This window comes from Balaenoptera acutorostrata, chromosome 20 (assembly GCF_949987535.1).
Source record: "Balaenoptera acutorostrata chromosome 20, mBalAcu1.1, whole genome shotgun sequence".
Lineage (NCBI taxonomy): Eukaryota > Metazoa > Chordata > Mammalia > Artiodactyla > Balaenopteridae > Balaenoptera > Balaenoptera acutorostrata.
Genome location: NC_080083.1, coordinates 18,619,473 through 18,637,217, shown reverse-complemented (window position 1 = coordinate 18,637,217; position 17,745 = coordinate 18,619,473). Strand labels below are relative to the sequence as shown.

General features: G+C 36.8%; 1 protein-coding gene across 14 annotated transcripts in view; it reads right to left on the bottom strand.

The window, feature by feature from the left end:
* RHOT1 (ras homolog family member T1) overlaps positions 1-17,745 on the bottom strand; it is a 60,514-nt gene that overhangs the window by 30,327 nt on the left and 12,442 nt on the right. For all 14 annotated transcript variants that reach the window (XR_009006302.1, XM_057536075.1, XM_057536076.1 and 11 more), the window contains 6 exons: positions 16,400-16,481; positions 14,093-14,136; positions 13,741-13,794; positions 13,532-13,584; positions 7,541-7,649; positions 7,142-7,243 (listed from right to left, as the gene is read on the bottom strand). Coding sequence is in view for 13 of the 14 variants with exons in the window: in XM_057536075.1 (XP_057392058.1) it covers positions 7,142-7,243; positions 7,541-7,649; positions 13,532-13,584; positions 13,741-13,794; positions 14,093-14,136; positions 16,400-16,481 (444 nt within the window). In the remaining variant the exon portion in view is untranslated. The remainder of the gene's footprint in view (positions 1-7,141; positions 7,244-7,540; positions 7,650-13,531; positions 13,585-13,740; positions 13,795-14,092; positions 14,137-16,399; positions 16,482-17,745) is intronic.

Genomic DNA, 17,745 nt, shown 5'->3' with positions numbered 1-17,745 from the left:
ACAATGAGATACCACTCACATCTACCAGGATAGCTATAAACAAACAAACAGAGGTGGGGGCTGGGAAATCACAAGTGTTGGCAAAGATGTGGAGAAATTGGGACTTTCATATAGTTTAGTGGTTCCTCAGTAAGTAAAACATAAAATTACCAAATGACCTAACAATTCCACTGTTAAATAGACACTCAAAACAGGTTCAAACTTATGTGCGAATGTTCTTAGCAGCTCTATTTATGACAGCCAAAAAGTGGAAGCAACCCAAATATCCAACAACAGATGAATGGATAAACAGAATGTGGTATATCCATAAAATGAAGTATCATTTGACCATAAAAAGGAATGAAGTACTAATAACGCTACAAAGTGGATGGATGTACCTTGAAAATGTTACACTAAGTGAAAGAAGTCAGACACAGGGACTTCCCTGGTGGCGCAGTGGTTAAGAATCTGCCTGCCAATGCAGGGGACACAGGTTCAAGCCCTGGTCTGGGAAGATCCCACATGCCACAGAGCAACTAAGCCCATGCACCACAACTACTGAGCCTGTGCTCTAGAGCCCACGAGCCACAACTACTGAGCCCCCGTGCCACAACTACTGAAGCCCGCATGCCTAGAGCCCGTGCTCCACAACAAGAGAAGGCACCGCCATGAGAAGCCCATGCACCACAACAAAGAGTAGCCTCCATTTGCCACAACTAGAGAAAGCCATGCGCAGCAACAAAAACCCAACGCAGCCAAAAATTAATTAATTAATTTTAAAAAATAAATAGGCACAAGACTCTTAGATAGCCTCATCCACCAGACGGCAGACAGCAGAAGCAAGAAGGACTACAATTCTGCAGCCTGTGGAAGGAAAACCACATTCACAGAAAGACAGACAAAATGAAAAGGCAGAGGACTTTGTACCAGATGAAGGAACAAGATAAAACCCCAGAAAAACAACTAAATGAAGTGGAGATAGGCAACCTTCCAGAAAAAGAATTCAGAATAATGATAGTGAAGATGATCCAGGACCTCAGAAAAAGAATTGGAGGCAAAGATCGAGAAGATGCAAGAAATGTTTAACAAAGACTGGGAAGAATTAAAGAACAAACACCTAGAAGAATTAAAGAATGAACAAACAGAGATGAACAATACAATAACTGAAATGAAAAATACACTAGAATCATCAATAGCAGAATAACTGAGGCAGAAGAACGGATAAGTGACCTGGAAGACAGAATGGTGGAATTCACTGCCGCGGAACAGAACAAAGAAAAAAGAATGAAAAGAAATGAAGACAGCCTAAGAGACTTCTGGGACAACATGAAACACAGCAACATTCGCATTATAGGGGTCCCAGAAGGAGAAGAGAGAGAGAAAGGACCCGAGAAAATATTTGAAGAGATTATAGTCAAAAACTTCCCTAACATGGGAAAGGAAATAGCCACCCAAGTCCAGGCAGCGCAGAGTCCCAGGCAGGATAAACCCAAGGAGAAACATGCTGAGACACATAGTAATCAAACTGACAAAAATTAAAGACAAAGAAAAATTATTGAAAGCAACAAGGGAAAAATGACAAATAACATACAAGGGAACTCCCATAAGGTTAACAGCTGATTTCTCAGCAGAAACTCTACAAGCCAGAGGGAGTGGCACGATATATTTAAAGTGATGAAAGGGAAGAACCTACAACCAAGATTACTCTACCCAGCAAGGATCTCGTTCAGATTCGATGGAGAAATCAAAAGCTTGACAGACAAGCAAAAGCTAAGAGAATTCAGCACCACCAAATCAACTCTGCAACAAATGCTAAAGGAACTTCTCTAGGCAGGAAACACAAGAGAAGAAAAGGACCTACAAAAACAAACCCAAAACAATTAAGAAAATGGTCATAGGAACATACATATTGATAATTACCTTAAATGTGAATGGATTAAATGCTCCAACCAAAATCACAGGCTTGCTGAATGGATACAAAAACAAGACCCATATATATGCTGTCTACAAGAGACCCACTTCAGACCTAGGGACACATACAGACTGAAAGTGAGGGGATGGAAAAAGATATTCCATGCAAATGGAAATCAAAAGAAAGCTGGAGTAGCAATACTCATATCAGATAAAATAGACTTTAAAATAAAGAATGCTACAAGAGACAAGGAAGGACACTACATAATGATCAAGGGATCAATCCAAGAAGAAGATATAACAATTATAAATATATATGCATCCAACATAGGAGCACCTCAATACATAAGGCAACTGCTAACAGCTGTAGAAGAGGAAATCGACACTAACACAATAACAGTGGGGACTTTAAACCTCACTTACACCAATGGACAGATCATCCAGACAGAAAATTAATAAGGAAACACAAGCTTTAAGTGACACAATAGACCAGGTAGATTTAATTGATATTTATAGGACATTCCATCCAAAAACAGCAGATTACACTTTCTTTTCAAATGCACATGGAACATTCTCCAGGATAGATCACATCTTAGGTCACAAATCAAGCCTTGTTAAATTTAAGAAAATTGAAATCATATCAAGCATCTTTTCTGACCACAACGCTATGAGATTAGAAATCAATTGCAGGGAATAGGGCTTCCCTGGTGGCACAGTGGTTGAGAACCTGCCTACTAAAGCAGGGGACACGGGTTCGAGCCCTGGTCTGGGAAGATCCCACATGCCACGGAGCAACTAGGCCCGTGAGCCACAACTACTGAGCCTGCACGTCTGGAGCCTGTGGTCTGCAACAAGAGAGGCCGCGATAGTGAGAGGCCCGCGCACTGCGATGAAGAGTGGCCCCCACTTGCCACAACTAGAGAAAGCCCTCGCACAGAAACGAAGACCCAACACAGCCAAAAATAAAAATAGTAAAATAAATAAATTAAAAAAAAAAGATATCAATTGCAGGGAATAAAATGTAAAAAACACAAACACATGGAGGCTAAACAACATGTTACTAAACAACCAAGAGATCACTGAAGAAATCAAAGAGGAAATCAAAAATTACCTAGAGACAAATGACAATGAAAACACGATGATCCAAAACCTATGGGATGCAGCAAAAGCAGTTCTAAGAGAGAAGTTTATAGCAATACAAGCCTACCTCAAGAAACAAGAAAAATCTCAAATAAACAATTTAAACTTACACGTAAAGGAACTAGAGAAAGAAGAACAAACAAAACCCCAAGTTAATAGAAGGAAAGAAATCATAAAGATCAGAGCAGAAATAAATGAAATAGAAACAAAGAAAACAATAGCAAAGATCAATAAAACTAAAAGCTGGTTCTTTGAGAAGATAAACAAAATGGTAAACCTTTAGCCAGACTCATCAAGAAAAAGAGGGAGAGGACTCAAATCAATAAAATTAGAAATGAAAAAGGAGAAGTTACAACAGACACCACAGAAATACAAAGCATCATAAGAGACTACTACAAGCAACTCTATGCCAATAAAATGGACAACCTGGAAGAAATGGACCAATTCTTAGAAAGGTATAACCTTCCAAGACTGAACCAGGAAGAAATAGAAAATATGAACAGACCAATCACAAGTAATGAAATTGAAACTGTGATTAAAAATCTTCCAACAAACAAAAGTCCAGGACCAGGTGGCTTCACAGGTGAATTCTATCAAACATGTAGAGAAGAGCTAACACTCATCCTTCTCAAACTCTTCCAAAAAATTACAGAGGAAGGAACACTCCAAAACTCATTCTATAAGGGCACCATCACCCTGATACCAAAACCAGACAAAGATACTACAAAAAAAGAAAATTACAGACCAATATCACTGATGAATATAGATGCAAAAATCCTCAACAAAATACTAGCAAACAGAATCCAACAACACATTAAAAGGATCATACACCATGATCAAGTGGGATTTATCCCAGGGATGCAAGGATTCTTCAACTTACACAAATCAATCAATGTGATACACCATATTAACAAACTGAAGAATAAAAACCATATGATCATCTCAATAGATGCAGAAAAAGCTTTTGACAAAATTCAACACCCATTTATGATAAAAACTCTCCACAAAGTGGGCACAGAGGGAACCTACCTCAACATAATAAAGGCCATATATGACAAACCCACAGCAAACATCATTGTCAATGGTGAAAAACTGAAAGCATTTCCTCTAAGATCAGGAACAAAACGAGGATGTCCACTCTCGCCACTATTATTCAACATAGTTTTGCAAGTCCTAGCCATGGCAATCAGAGAAGAAAAAGAAATACAAGGAACAAAAATTGGAAAAGAAGAAGTAAAACTGTCACTGTTTGCAGATAACATAATACTATACATAGAGAATCCTAAAGATGCCACCAGAAAAATACTAGAGCTAATCAATGAATTTGGTAAAGTGGCAGGATACAAAATTAATGCACAGAAATCTCTTGCATTCTTATACACTAACAATGAAAGATCAGAAAAAGAAATTAAGGAAACAATCCCATTCACCAATGCAACAAAAAGAATAAAATACCTAGGAATAAACCTACCTAAGGAGGTAAAAGACCTGTATGCAGAAAACTATAAGACACTGATGAAAGAAATCAAAGATGACACAAACAGATGGAGAGATATACCATGTTCTTGGATTGGAAGAAGAAATACTGTGAAAATGACTATACCACCCAAAGCAATCTACAGATTCAATGCAATCCCTATCAAATTACCAGTGGCATTTTCTACAGAACTAGAACAAAAAATATTAAAATTTGTATGGAGACACAAAAGACCCCAAATAGCCAAAGCAGCCTTGAGGGAAAAAAATGGAGCTGGAGGAATCAGACTCCCTGACTTCAGACTATACTACAAAGCTACAGTAATCAAGACAATAGGGTACTGGCACAAAGACAGAAACATAGATAAATGGAACAGGATAGAAAGCCCAGAGATAAACCCACGCACCTATGGTTAATTAATCTATGACAAAGGAGGCAAGGATATACAATGGAGAAAAGACAGTCTCTTCAATAAGTGGTGCTGGGAAAACTGGACAGCTACATGTAAAAGAATGAAATTAGAACACTCCCTAACACCATACACAAAAATAAACTCAAAATGAATTCGAGACCTAAATGTAAGACCAGACACTATAAAACTCTTGGAGGAAAACATAGGAAGAACACTCTTTGACATAAATCACAGCAAGATCTTTTTTGATCCACCTCCTAGAGTAATGGAAATAAAAACAAAAATAAACAAATGGGACCTAATGAAACTTCAAAGCTTTTGCACAGCAAAGGAAACTACAAACAAGACAAAAAGACAACCCTCAGAATGGGAGAAAATATTTGCAAACAAATCAACGGACAAAGGATTAATCTCCAAAATATATAAACAGCTCATGCAGCTCAATATTAAAAAAACAACCAACCAAATCCAAAAATGGGCAGAAGACCTAAATAGACATTTCTCCAAAGAAGACATACAGATGGCCAAGAAGCACATGAAAAGCTGCTCAACATTACTAATTATTAGAGAAATGCAAATCAAAACTACCATGAGGTATCACCTCACACCAGTTAGAATGGGCATCATCAGAAAATATACAAACAACAAATGCTGGAGAGGGTGTGGAGAAAAGGGAACCCTCTTGAACTGCTGGTGGGAATGTAAATTGATACAGCCACTATGGAGAACAGTATGGAGGTTCCTTAAAAAACTAAAAATAGAATTACCATAGGACCCAGCAATCCCACTATTGGGCATATACCCAGAGAAAACCATAATTCAAAAAGACACATGCACCCCAATGTTCACTGCAGCACTATTTACAATAGCCAGGTCATGGAAGCAACCTAAATGCCCATCGACAGACAAATGGATAAAGAAGATGTGGTACATATATACAATGGAATATTACTCAGCCATAAAAAGGAATGAAATTGGGTCATTTGCAGAGACGTGGATGGATCTAGAGACTGTCATACAGAGTGAAGTCAGTCAGAAAGAGAAAAACAAATATCGCATATTAACGTATACATGTGGAACCTAGAAAAATGGTACAGATGAACCGGTTTGCAGGGCAGAAATAGAGACACAGATGTAGAGAACAAACGTATGGACACCAAGGGGGGCAGTGGGGGTGGGGGTGCAGGTGGGATGAACTGGGAGATTGGGATTGACATGTATACACTGATGTGTATAAAATGGATGACTAATAAGAACCTGCTGTATAAAAAATAAATAAAATAAAATTCAAAAATAAATAAGTAAATAAAAGAAGCCAGACACAAAAGACCACATATTGTATGATTCCATTTATATGAAATGTCCAGAATAAGCAAATCCATAGAGACAGAAAGAAGATTAGTGGTTGCCAAAAAATGGGGTAAGGAAGGAGGGGGGAATGGGAGTGACTGCTAGTGGGTACAAGGTTTCTTTTGGGGTGATGAAATGCTCTGGAGTCAGACAGTGAGGATGGACACACAATTTTGTGAATACATTAAAAATCACTGAAGAGAACACTTCAAAAGGGTGAAATTTATGGTATGTGAGTTACATCTCAATTTAAAAATTAATTTTAATAGTCTATGGTAAAATATTGTTAAATTTTAGATATTTCATTAAGGAATTACTGTGTTTCTAAGCTATGGAACAAAAGGGAGTATTCAAATTGTATTACATATTGTACCCATGTCAAATAATTACACAAGTTTTTTCCTTGTATGTGTTTTTAAGTTTGTGGATTTTTTTCTTTGATTTGAATATTATTTTATTTATTTATTTTTTATACAGCACCTTCTTATTAGTTATCTATTTTATACATATTAGTGTATATGTCAATCCCAATCTCCCAATTCATCCCACAGATTTGTGGATTTAATAGTAGCAAAACAAGTAGACCATTAGTTAAGTCTTTGGACTTTTTGTTGTTACAATTGCCAATTCTTCTGTTTGTTTTAATGGTATTTCCTGAAATAATATTTGATCTGGAATATTATTCTGACTATTTAATGTGAATGTCTTCAAAGAAAAGTAGCTAGAAAATATAACAGTATAGTAAGCAATAAATTTTAATTTTAGCAGTTTAGATGAATACTTCAGAGTTACTAAAAATCGTTATCATAATGGAGTTACTACCTACACATTCCAGCCCCTACTAACATAGCCTGGTGGGATGGAGGGTTTACCTCTTTCTCCTCTGGGCAGTACAGGGGCCCTGTAGGATGAAGAACAGCTTTCTGTGCATAATAGAAGAGCTCCGATATGTTCTTCAGATTTTTTGCTGAACACTGAAAAGAAAGTTTAAAATTTTTCACTCTGAAAGCAATTATGAGAGCTAAAAATATTTTTTAAACTATCAACATTCCTTGAAGAAACTGAAAAAAGTGCATTTTTCTTAGTGGATATCACAATATGACTGTCTACAAAGAGCTCAGAGGCCATCTCCAAGTTCTCTGTTTTATTTCGTTTATATGACTTCACAAACAAATTTATTCCACCCCACATCTTCCCTCCCTCCTATTCTGAACCTCAATTTAGTGAGAATTCACCAACCGTAAATTTCAAAATCAAATGATATGGCATACCTCCACACAGGTTTCTATTTCTGTGTACTGGTTCATAATAGGAAGGATGGTCTCCATACTACTGTATTCCACCAGATCAGATTTGTTCCCAACCAATATCAAAGGCAGCCTGAAATAAACAGGGCAAATTGTAATAATAAGGAAGGCAAAAGACATTAGATTTATATTTTAATGTACATTGTAACCTAGTCTAACTAATAAGATTTACTTAGTCTCCTCAATATGAACCCTCTATCTTAGTCAGCCCAAGCACCCTGGAAAGCATGTTCATAATCAACAAATATTTACTGAGTTCCTATTATAAACCAGGGACTGTTCTAAGCATTACAGACACAAGACAGAAAAGGCCCCTGCTCACTCTCATAGTGAAAATCAGAAAATGGACAATAAGCAAATAAACAAACAAGACACTTTCCAATTCTGTAAGTGCAATGAAGGAAATAAACAGGGGGATATGGGATAAAGTAACGGGAGGGGGCTAACTCTACATGGTAATCAGGGAAAAATCTCTTTGACAAGGTGGCATTTGAGCCAAGGAGTGAAGGATGAAATGGAATCTGTTACGTGAAAAGCCAAGAAAGAGCTGGCTGGGAAGAAGGGACAGCATGTGCAAAAGCCCCAAACTGAAAAAACATTCCCATGAGTCCAAAGAACAGAAAAATGCCAGAGTGGCTGAAGAGTACTGGTACAAGGGGAAGAGGTATGAAATGGAGTTGGAGAGAGGAGCAAAGGCCAGACACAAAAGGAATTACAGCTGCAGTAAAGAGTGTGTGTTTTATTTTAAGTGTAAAAAGGGAGGCCACAGAAGGGTTGTAAGTAGGTGAATGATATGATCCAAATGATATCTTAAAATGCAGTCATTTGTTATCTTTGAGAGATACATACTGAAATGTTTACAGTACAATATGATGTCTGATTTGTTCAAAATGATCCCAAGGGGAGGGGTAATAAATGATACAACACTGGCCATGAGTTGTTAATTACTGAAGCTGGATGACTGATACAGAGGGATTCGTTATACTGTTCTCTCTACTTTTGTATATGTTTGATTTTTTTTCAATAATAAAAAAGTTTTTTTATGTGATACCTTGGATTAGGGCAATGAAGGTGAAGAGGAAATATTCAGATTTGAGATATATTTTAGATGTAGAACAAACAGGAGCAATGGGTAGATTAAATATGGAGATTGAAGGAAAACAGAAATCAAGAAAAATAAGATTTTTTTGGCTGGACAAAATGCGTAGAGCTTCTGAGACAGAAAAGACTGAGAAATCTGGGTGGGGGGGGCAGTGGGGAGTAGGCAGGGAATTAAGGATTTTGTTTTAAACAAATTAAATCTGACAGGCCTATCAGAAATCTGAATGGGGATTACCAAGGAGTACTAGCCCAGTGGAGAACAATTATTTGTACATCCCACAAGAGAGCTTAAAGGGAAAGCAAATCATCTTGCTGGAACTCCAGATTGCAAAAGAAATACTTGGAAGCATTTATTTAACCACCTAGTGTGGTTATTATGTGTAAAAGGACTGGCCCACTTCATAACCCAAATGTAGATTGTTAATAGAGCCAGAGGGTTTCCAAAAATGTGCTGCTTTACAACCAAAGGTGTGCTCAGAATAATTTATGGATCTTAAAAAAAAAATACACATGTCCAAGCCCTACTCCAAACCTACAGATTCTAAAACTCAAAGGGTGGAGCAAAGGCATCTATATTGTTTTAAAGTACTTCAGGCGACAGTGATGGGCACCTCTGACTAAGGAGCACTGTGATAATGGTACAAGGAAGTCCTAAGTAAGAACACATGTGTAAATATAAAACACATGTGTAAATATAAGTTTATACAAATATAAACTTAAGGTATGAGGCCCAGGAAAGAAGGTATTGGGAAAATGTGAAGTCCATACACTAAAGAAATAGACCACCTTGGAACAAATCAACCACAAGAGAAATAAATATGCTCACATGATTCAGGGAGGGGTAAAAGTATAGCCACACCTGAGAAAGCTCAATTAGATCTCCAAATACTGAAAGCCACTTTCAGATGACATACTAAAAGGGCCACAAGACTAGCCAGCTAGTTTCTAAAGAGCAGTTTAGGAAGCTGTCGTAGTAGAGCCCATTTTAAAAATTCAGTTGTTCAAGCTAGTGCTTGATAGATCCTGGCAAAACTGACTCCTCTGAAGAGTCCCTATGGGAAACAGTTCAAGTAATCAGCAAGAAAAACAAGTGTCAGGAGCATACAGGCATTGTTTCCTCCAAGGCAGTCCTGTCCAATACAACCTTCTGTGATGACAGAAATGATCTTTATCTGTACTGTCCATTCCTGTAACCTCTAGCCACAAGTGGTTATCAAGCACTTGAAATGTGGCTATGTCCAAGAAACTGAATTTTTCGTTTTATTTCATTTTACTTAAATTGCCACAACTGACTAGAAGCTACTGCCTTGGACAGTATAGCTCTAGAGAGCTCCTTTCAGCTTTGTCAGTAAGTCACTACAAAGTGACTTTAAAACAATGTTAATGATAAAACAATGATAAAGAGAAGCCATCAGAGATGCAAGATGTAGCACATACAATGCCATCTCAGTCACAAAGTAAATACGTGAGAGGGTGAGTCACCATGTTCATCTGTTTAGAAACAGATCTTTAGAGTTTCAAGGCATGAAAATGCCCAACTAAAAAAGAAATCTAAAAAATGAAGTAAAGGGCCATATGTGTATAATATATAGATATTAGTCTGGTTTTCCTAACATTTAAAAAGACTCAAAGAACAAGACAAGGGGCTTCCCTGGTGGCGCAGTGGTTGAGAATCTGCCTGCTAATGCAGGGGACACGGGTTCGAGCCCTGGTCTGGGAAGATCCCACATGCCGCGGAGCAACTAGGCCCGTGAGCCACAACTATTGAGCCTGCGCGTCTCGAGCCTGTGCTCCACAACAAGAGAGGCCGCGATAGTGAGAGGCCCGCGCACCGCGATGAAGAGTGGCCCCCGCTTGCCGCAACTAGAGAAAGCCCTCGCACAGAAATGAAGACCCAACACAGCCAAAAATAAATAAATAAAAATAAATTAAAAAAAAAAAAGAACAAGACAAGAATGCCCACTCTCCCCACTTTTTTTCAATAAAATATTGGAAGTACTTGCCAGAAAAATTAGGCAAGCAAAAGAAATAAAAGGCACCTAAAACTGCCACTATTTGCAGAGGACATGATTTTATATATAGAAAACCCTAAAGACTTCACCAAAAAACTGTTAGAACTAACAAATTCAGTAAAGTGGTGGGGTACAAAATCAATACACAAAATTTGGTTGCATTTCTATACACTAACAACAAACTATGAGAAAGAAAAATTAGGAAAACAATCCCATTTACAATTGCATCAAAAAGAATGAAATACCTAGGAATAAATTTAACCAAGGAGGTGAAAGACATGTACACTGAAAACTGTATGTTATTGATGAAAGAAACTGAAGAAGACACAAAGAAACAGAAAAATATCCTGTGCTCATGGATTGGAAGAATTAATATTGTTAAAATGTCCATATTACCCAAAGCAATATACAGATTCAATGCAATCCTTATCAAAATTCCAATGACATTTTTCACAGAAATGCAGCAAATAATCCTATTGGATGGAACTACAAAAGACCCTGAATAGCCAAAGCAATTTTGAAAAAGAACAAAAAATCTGTAGGCACCATGCACCCTGATTTAAAACTACATAACAAAGCTATAGTAATCAAAACAGTATGGTATTTGCATTAAAACAAATACATAGATCAATGGAACCCAAACAATATGGTCAATTAATTTATGACAAAGGAGGCAGGAATATATAATAGGGAAAGGATGGTCTCTTCCACAAATGGTATTGGGAAAAGTGGACAGCCCCATGCAAAAGAATGAAACTAGACCACTATCTTACACCATACACAAAAACTAACTCAAAATGGATGTAAGACCATTTTGATCAAAGACTTGAATGTAAGATCTGAAACCATAAAACTCCGAGAAGAAAATATAGGCATAAGTTACTTGGTGATGAATTTTTGGATCTGGCAACAAGAGCAAAAATAAACAAGTGGGACCATATCAAACTAAAAATTTCTATTTCTACACAGCAAAGGAAATCATCTACAAAATTAAAAGACAACCTACTGAATTGGAGAAAATTATTTGCAAATCATATATCAGATAAGAAGTTAATATCCAAATTATACAAAGAACTCATAAAACTCAACAGCCAAAAAAAAACAACCCAAAAATCCGATTTAAAAATGGGCAGAGGATCTGAATACAGATTTTTCCAAAAAAAAGTCATACAGATGGCCAACAGGCACCTGAAAAGATGCTCAACATCACTAATCATCAGGGAAATGCAAATCAAAACTACAATGACGTATCACCTCATACCTGTTAGAGTGGCTATTATCAAAAAGATAAAAAATAAGAAGTGTTGGTGAGGATGTGGAGAAAACGGAACCCTCATATACCTCTGTGCACTGTTGGTAGGAATGTAAATTGGTGCAATCACTATGGAAAACACTATGGAGGTTCCTCAAAAAATTAAAAATAGAACTACCACACAATCCATCGATTCCACTTCTGGGTATTTATCCAAAGAAAACAAAAACACTAATTTGAAAAGATATATGTGCCCCCATGTTCATTTACAGCACTATTTACAATAGCCAAGATATGGAAACAACCTAGGTGTCCATAAATGGATAAATAGATAAAGAAGGTGTGGTGAATATATATACAATGGAATATTATTCAGCAATAAAAAAGAATGGAATCTTGCCATTTTCAACAACATGGATGGACCTTGAGGGAATTAGGCTAAGGACAGTTAAGTCAGACAGAGAAAAACAAATACTGTATGATTTCACTTATATGTGGAATCTAAAAAAAAAACCAAAATCATAGATACAGAGAACAGAATGGTGCTTGCCAGAGAAGTGGGTGGGAGGTGGGGAGTCGGTTAAACAGGTGAAGGGGGTCAAGAGGTACAAACTTTCAGTTATAAGATGAATAAGCCACAGGGATGTAAAGCACAGCATGGTGACTATAGTCAATAATATTGTGGAGCATACTTGAAAGTAGCCAAAAGAGTAAATACTAAAAGTTAACTGTGTATGATGACAGATAGTAACTAGACTTATTGTGGTGACCATTTCACAATGTATACAAATACTGAATCATGATGTTATACACCTGAAACCAACATAATGTTATATGTCAATTATATCTCAATAAAAATTTTTTTGAAAAAGACTCAAATGCTTCACAAATAACATGTTCAATTAAACAATACCACAAGAGAATGTTTTGTTTCCATTTAAAGCTCAAAACATTTATACCTAGTACCACCAATCTGCTCAGAAAAAAACAGAATTTGCTTTTTCCCTATCATACATATATCTTACAAAGAATTTCAAAGAAATCTCCCTGCATGAATTCCTAAATGAACATCTCTATAAAGATTTTTAGAGAACTTATAAAGCACTTATACATGCATTATATTTCACTGGATTCTCAAAATAACCACATGTAGCCAAGAGAAGTATTACCCACTTACAGATGAGGAAACTAAGGCTCAATGAAGTTTTAAAGCTCATAAGAGGCCAAGCCAGATTTCCAAGGTCACTCATTTTCCTCCAAGTCCTGTGCTCTTACATATACCATATGGTGAGCACTCAATGACTTAGGGTATTGCCAATCCTCAAAAGGGCATCTCAAGAGAGAGGGCACATTATAGTACCAGAGCTCTATTTTCTGCTTTGCTCTCAAATATATGCGCTGCCTCGAATAATTCCTCCCAAAAAAGGTGTGAGTGTGTAAACAGACAGACCTATAGATAAAGCACATATGGCAAACTGTTAACTAGTGGATCTAAGTAAATAGTTTACAGATGTTCATTATACTATTTCTTGCAACTTTTCTCTAAGTTTGAAATTTTTCAATATACAAAGTTTGAGAGAAAAAAACTACCTGCTGTCTTTGTCTGTTCTTTCATTTATGAGAGGAATCCATCGACTTGTTACCTAAAATGAAAATTAACAAGAACTAAGCCATGATGAGGATCTTCTTTGAAAAATACTCTACCCTTGACCCCTAAAATTCTAAATTGAGGATCAATTTAAAAAGTGCCCCCACTGAAATTTAACAAAATATAGTGAAAAAATGTCATACATTCATACCTTATCAATAGAATGCTTGTTGTTAACAGCATAAACTATGCAGATAACATTAGCCTACAAGAAAAATTAACAAATTGATGTCATTTTAAAATAACACAAAAGTAGCATTTAATTACCAACTAGCTAATATATTTGGGCCAAAGAAAGAACAAAATTTGAAAACTAAAAAACTTAGCATGCCTCTAAGAGAAAAAGGTTCCAAAGGATTTACAGCAAAAATACATTCTCAAAGTCAGCAGTAACAATAAAGAACTGAAAAAGCCCTCTTGGTAAGTGAGAGAATGAAATGGTAGATACAGAATCATCACTGTTTTCCCACAAGAGAACCTAGAACTATTTTTGTTTAACTTACCTGTGATATTTCTTGATGAAGTTGTTCATCACTCTGTTCTGCTTCTACAAATGACAAAGTCAAAAATTTCTTTTCATATTTTAAACACTTTCATAAACACAAATGGCCAAGCTAAAATCCATATGACACCCATCTAACATCCCTCAAAACATCCCTCACCCCTCATGCCATTTACATGGTGTAGTGCCAGACAAGTGGCAAAGACAAGGGCAAGCCAGAGAAAGCAGAGTTGAACTATGATAAGGAAGCTGGCTGGCACTGAGAGACAAGTCTACATGAAGATAACTCAGGCACGGAAGAGCAGAAGGCACTGTGTGATAAATCTGGGCCGGCATCTGATCCAGAGTTGAGAAGGGAATGGGAAAAGAGATCAGAAACCCAAGCTAGAGTCAGAAGCCCAAAGAGTCTACACACACAGGGTCAAAAAGCCAGGTGAGAATCTGGGCAGTATAAGCTTAAGATCTAGACAGCAGATAGAAGTAATCTTAACCAGGCCTCAGAAGCAAAACTGGAGCATGATAATGAGTCAAGAATTCCCTGGGGAATTCCCTGGTGGTCCACTGAGTAACACTCAGCACTCCCAATGCAGGGGTCCCAGGTTCAATCCCTGGTTGGGGAACTAGATCCTGCATGCATGCCCCAACTAAGAGTTCACGTGCCGCAACTAAGAAGCCCTCATGCCTCAACTAAAAGATCCCAAGTGCCACAACTAAGACCCAGTGCAGCCAAAATAAATAAATAAATAAATATTAAAAAAAAAAAAAAAAGAAAAAATTCCCTCACTGGCCCATATCTCTGGCTAGAACTGGTCTCAATGGGTGGATATGCCTATAATCCTACAGGTGCAGAGGATAGGTACAATATATAGCTAGAATGGAGAAGTAAACAAATGAAGACCAAAGCAATTATTGACGTATTAATTTAGATCACTTTACGTTGTTTCCCCCCAAAATGCATGTTATTTCTGACATACAAACTAATACCACAAATGAGTACATGGTATTTCAATTTATGCTAAAAAATTGGCCATATTTTAAATATCTTCTCAAATGTTGAGTAATCAATGGGTTAAGGCCTCAATTCTAATGCTGAAGTGAATCTAAGTATGTGGCTACACGTATTGAAAAAGAATAATTCTGTAAATAAAGCTAGTTATGAGACTGATTGTAGCAGAAAACATCCAACTCCCCTCAGCTTCTAGTACAGTGCTGTCCAAGAGAAATATGATACAAGCCATTCATGAAATTTTTAATTTTCTAGTAGTCACCTTAAACAAAGTAAAAAGGAACAGTTAAAATGACTTTTTAATTTAACCCAAAATAACAAAAATATTAAAATTTCAATATGTAATCAATAGAAAAATTATTAATGAGATATCGTACACTCCTTTTTTCATACTGTCTTCTAAATCCACTTATTTTTTTTTTAAATCTACTTATATTTTATACTTAGAGCACATTTCAATTTAGACCAGACTCATTTTAAGTGTTCAACAGTCATATGTATCAGACTGCGAAGTATTTCACTTTTGGAATATATGGAATACCAGCTCAGCAAAACAAAGTATTACTAATGTAGTTATACCCATTTTTAAAAATAGATTTCATTTTTTAGAGCAGTTTTAGGTTCACAGCAAAACTGAGTGGAAGGTACAGAGATTTCCCATATACCTCCTGCCTTCATATATAGCTTCCCCCAGTATCAACATCTCTCATCAGAGTGGTACACCTGTTACAACTTCCCTTTCTTTCCAAAAGAAGTCCCAGAACAAAGTAAAATAATTTAATGACTAAAAAGTAAAGTAGTAGTGTGTAGAAAAACTTTACATTATTAAAAGCAATACAGATGTGCTTCCATTATCATATACTGTAAGCAAGATAACTGTTTTAGCTTTTTTTGTTTTAGGACAAAGTCTGACAAGTTAAAGAACCAATTTAGAACTCAAAAAATTTTCAAATTAGAACTCTTTCTACATCATCAGAGCATGCCTGAATGTCTGATAACAAAATTAACACAGAACTTCTCTCTGCAAACATGCAAATTCAAGGAGGGTATCATTTGTCTGGTCATTTGCCATCCCTCCTTCTTTTTCATTATTACAGAACCCAACTTAGTAAATTAGGGACAGAGAACTGCAAGGTGGAGGCTTTTCTTGGGGTGTGGGGTAAGACAAAAAGAGTAAATAATCATTTACTGCTAGAGAAAAGGAACACCCTTCCTAAAACATTTTTTAAAGCTCAGTTAAGTACCTTTTTAAGGACTATTAAATTAACTCTACAGCTTCACCTACAAGAAGACATTTACTACCTGAGTAATCTACAATGTGCGTTGGAACTCTCTCGGGGGTGACATCAGCTGGAATGGTGATTTCTTCTGCCCGGGGAGGAACCTTCATTTGCAAACAAATATAAAAAAGGAAAAACCTTTGAATATTATCAATCAAACTTGTTAACAGATTATGTAAATTTATCCATATAGTAGCCCCTTTTGCCAATACTTATCTTTACAAGTATTAATTGTACTTTTAAATGCTTATTTTTATGCTTTACCACAGATGCAAATATATATGAAAACTATATGATAAAACACTTTTTTTTAAAAAAACATGCACATTTATACCTGTGTGGGCACAGGACATATTAAGGATACTTCAGCTCCTAAATTAATTTGGTGTTTCAAAATTAGATTTTTAAAATGTAGTTTTCATTCTATTTTGTTGAAGGCTTAAGATACTCTGCAAATGAAGACCTATGTTAATCTGAAACAATCCTCAAATAAATTAATAAATTATCAAAATTCATTTCTTCTAGAAGATAACTGGCTACATAAGCCTTATGCTTAATGACCCTATTACTTAGAAAAACCCCTTATCCACGCCCAAAAAGGACTATGCTAAAATGACAATTCTGGACTTCCTTGGTGGCGCAGTGGTTAAGAATCCGCCTGCCAATGCAGGGGACACGGGTTCAAGCCCTGGTCTGGGAAGATCCCACATGCCATGAAGCAACTTAGCCTGTGCCCCACAACCACTGAGCCTGAGCTCTAGAACCTGTGAGCCACAACTACTGAGCCCGCATGCCATGACTGCTGAAGCCCGCATGCCTAGAGCCCACGCTCCGCAACAAGAGAAGCCACCACAGTGAGAAGCCCGCGCATCACAATGAAGAGTAGTCCTCACTGGCCGCAACTAGAGAAAAGCCTGGGTGCAGCAACGAAGACCCAACACAGCCAAAAATATAAATAAATAAATAAATAAATAAACTTATAAAGGAATTAAATAAAAAAATAAAAATAAAATAAATAAAATAAAATGACAATTCTAAACTAAGTTAAGCTATCACAGAAAACTTTTAGGTATTATAACCTGAGTGATCCTAATTAACATTACTGATTCCACACACCACATATGAAAATACACTCCATTTTACAAATTAAGCTATGATTTATTTAACTATCTTATTTAAGAGAAAAAAAAGCAAAAGAAACAATGAGTGGGACTTCCCTGGTGGCGCAGTGGTTAAGAATCCGCCTGCCAGTGCAGGGGACACGGGTTCGAGCCCTGGTCCGGGAAGATCCCACATGCCACGGAGCAACTAAGCCCGTGCGCCGCAACTACTGAGCCTGCGCTCTAGAGCCCGCGAGCCACAACTACT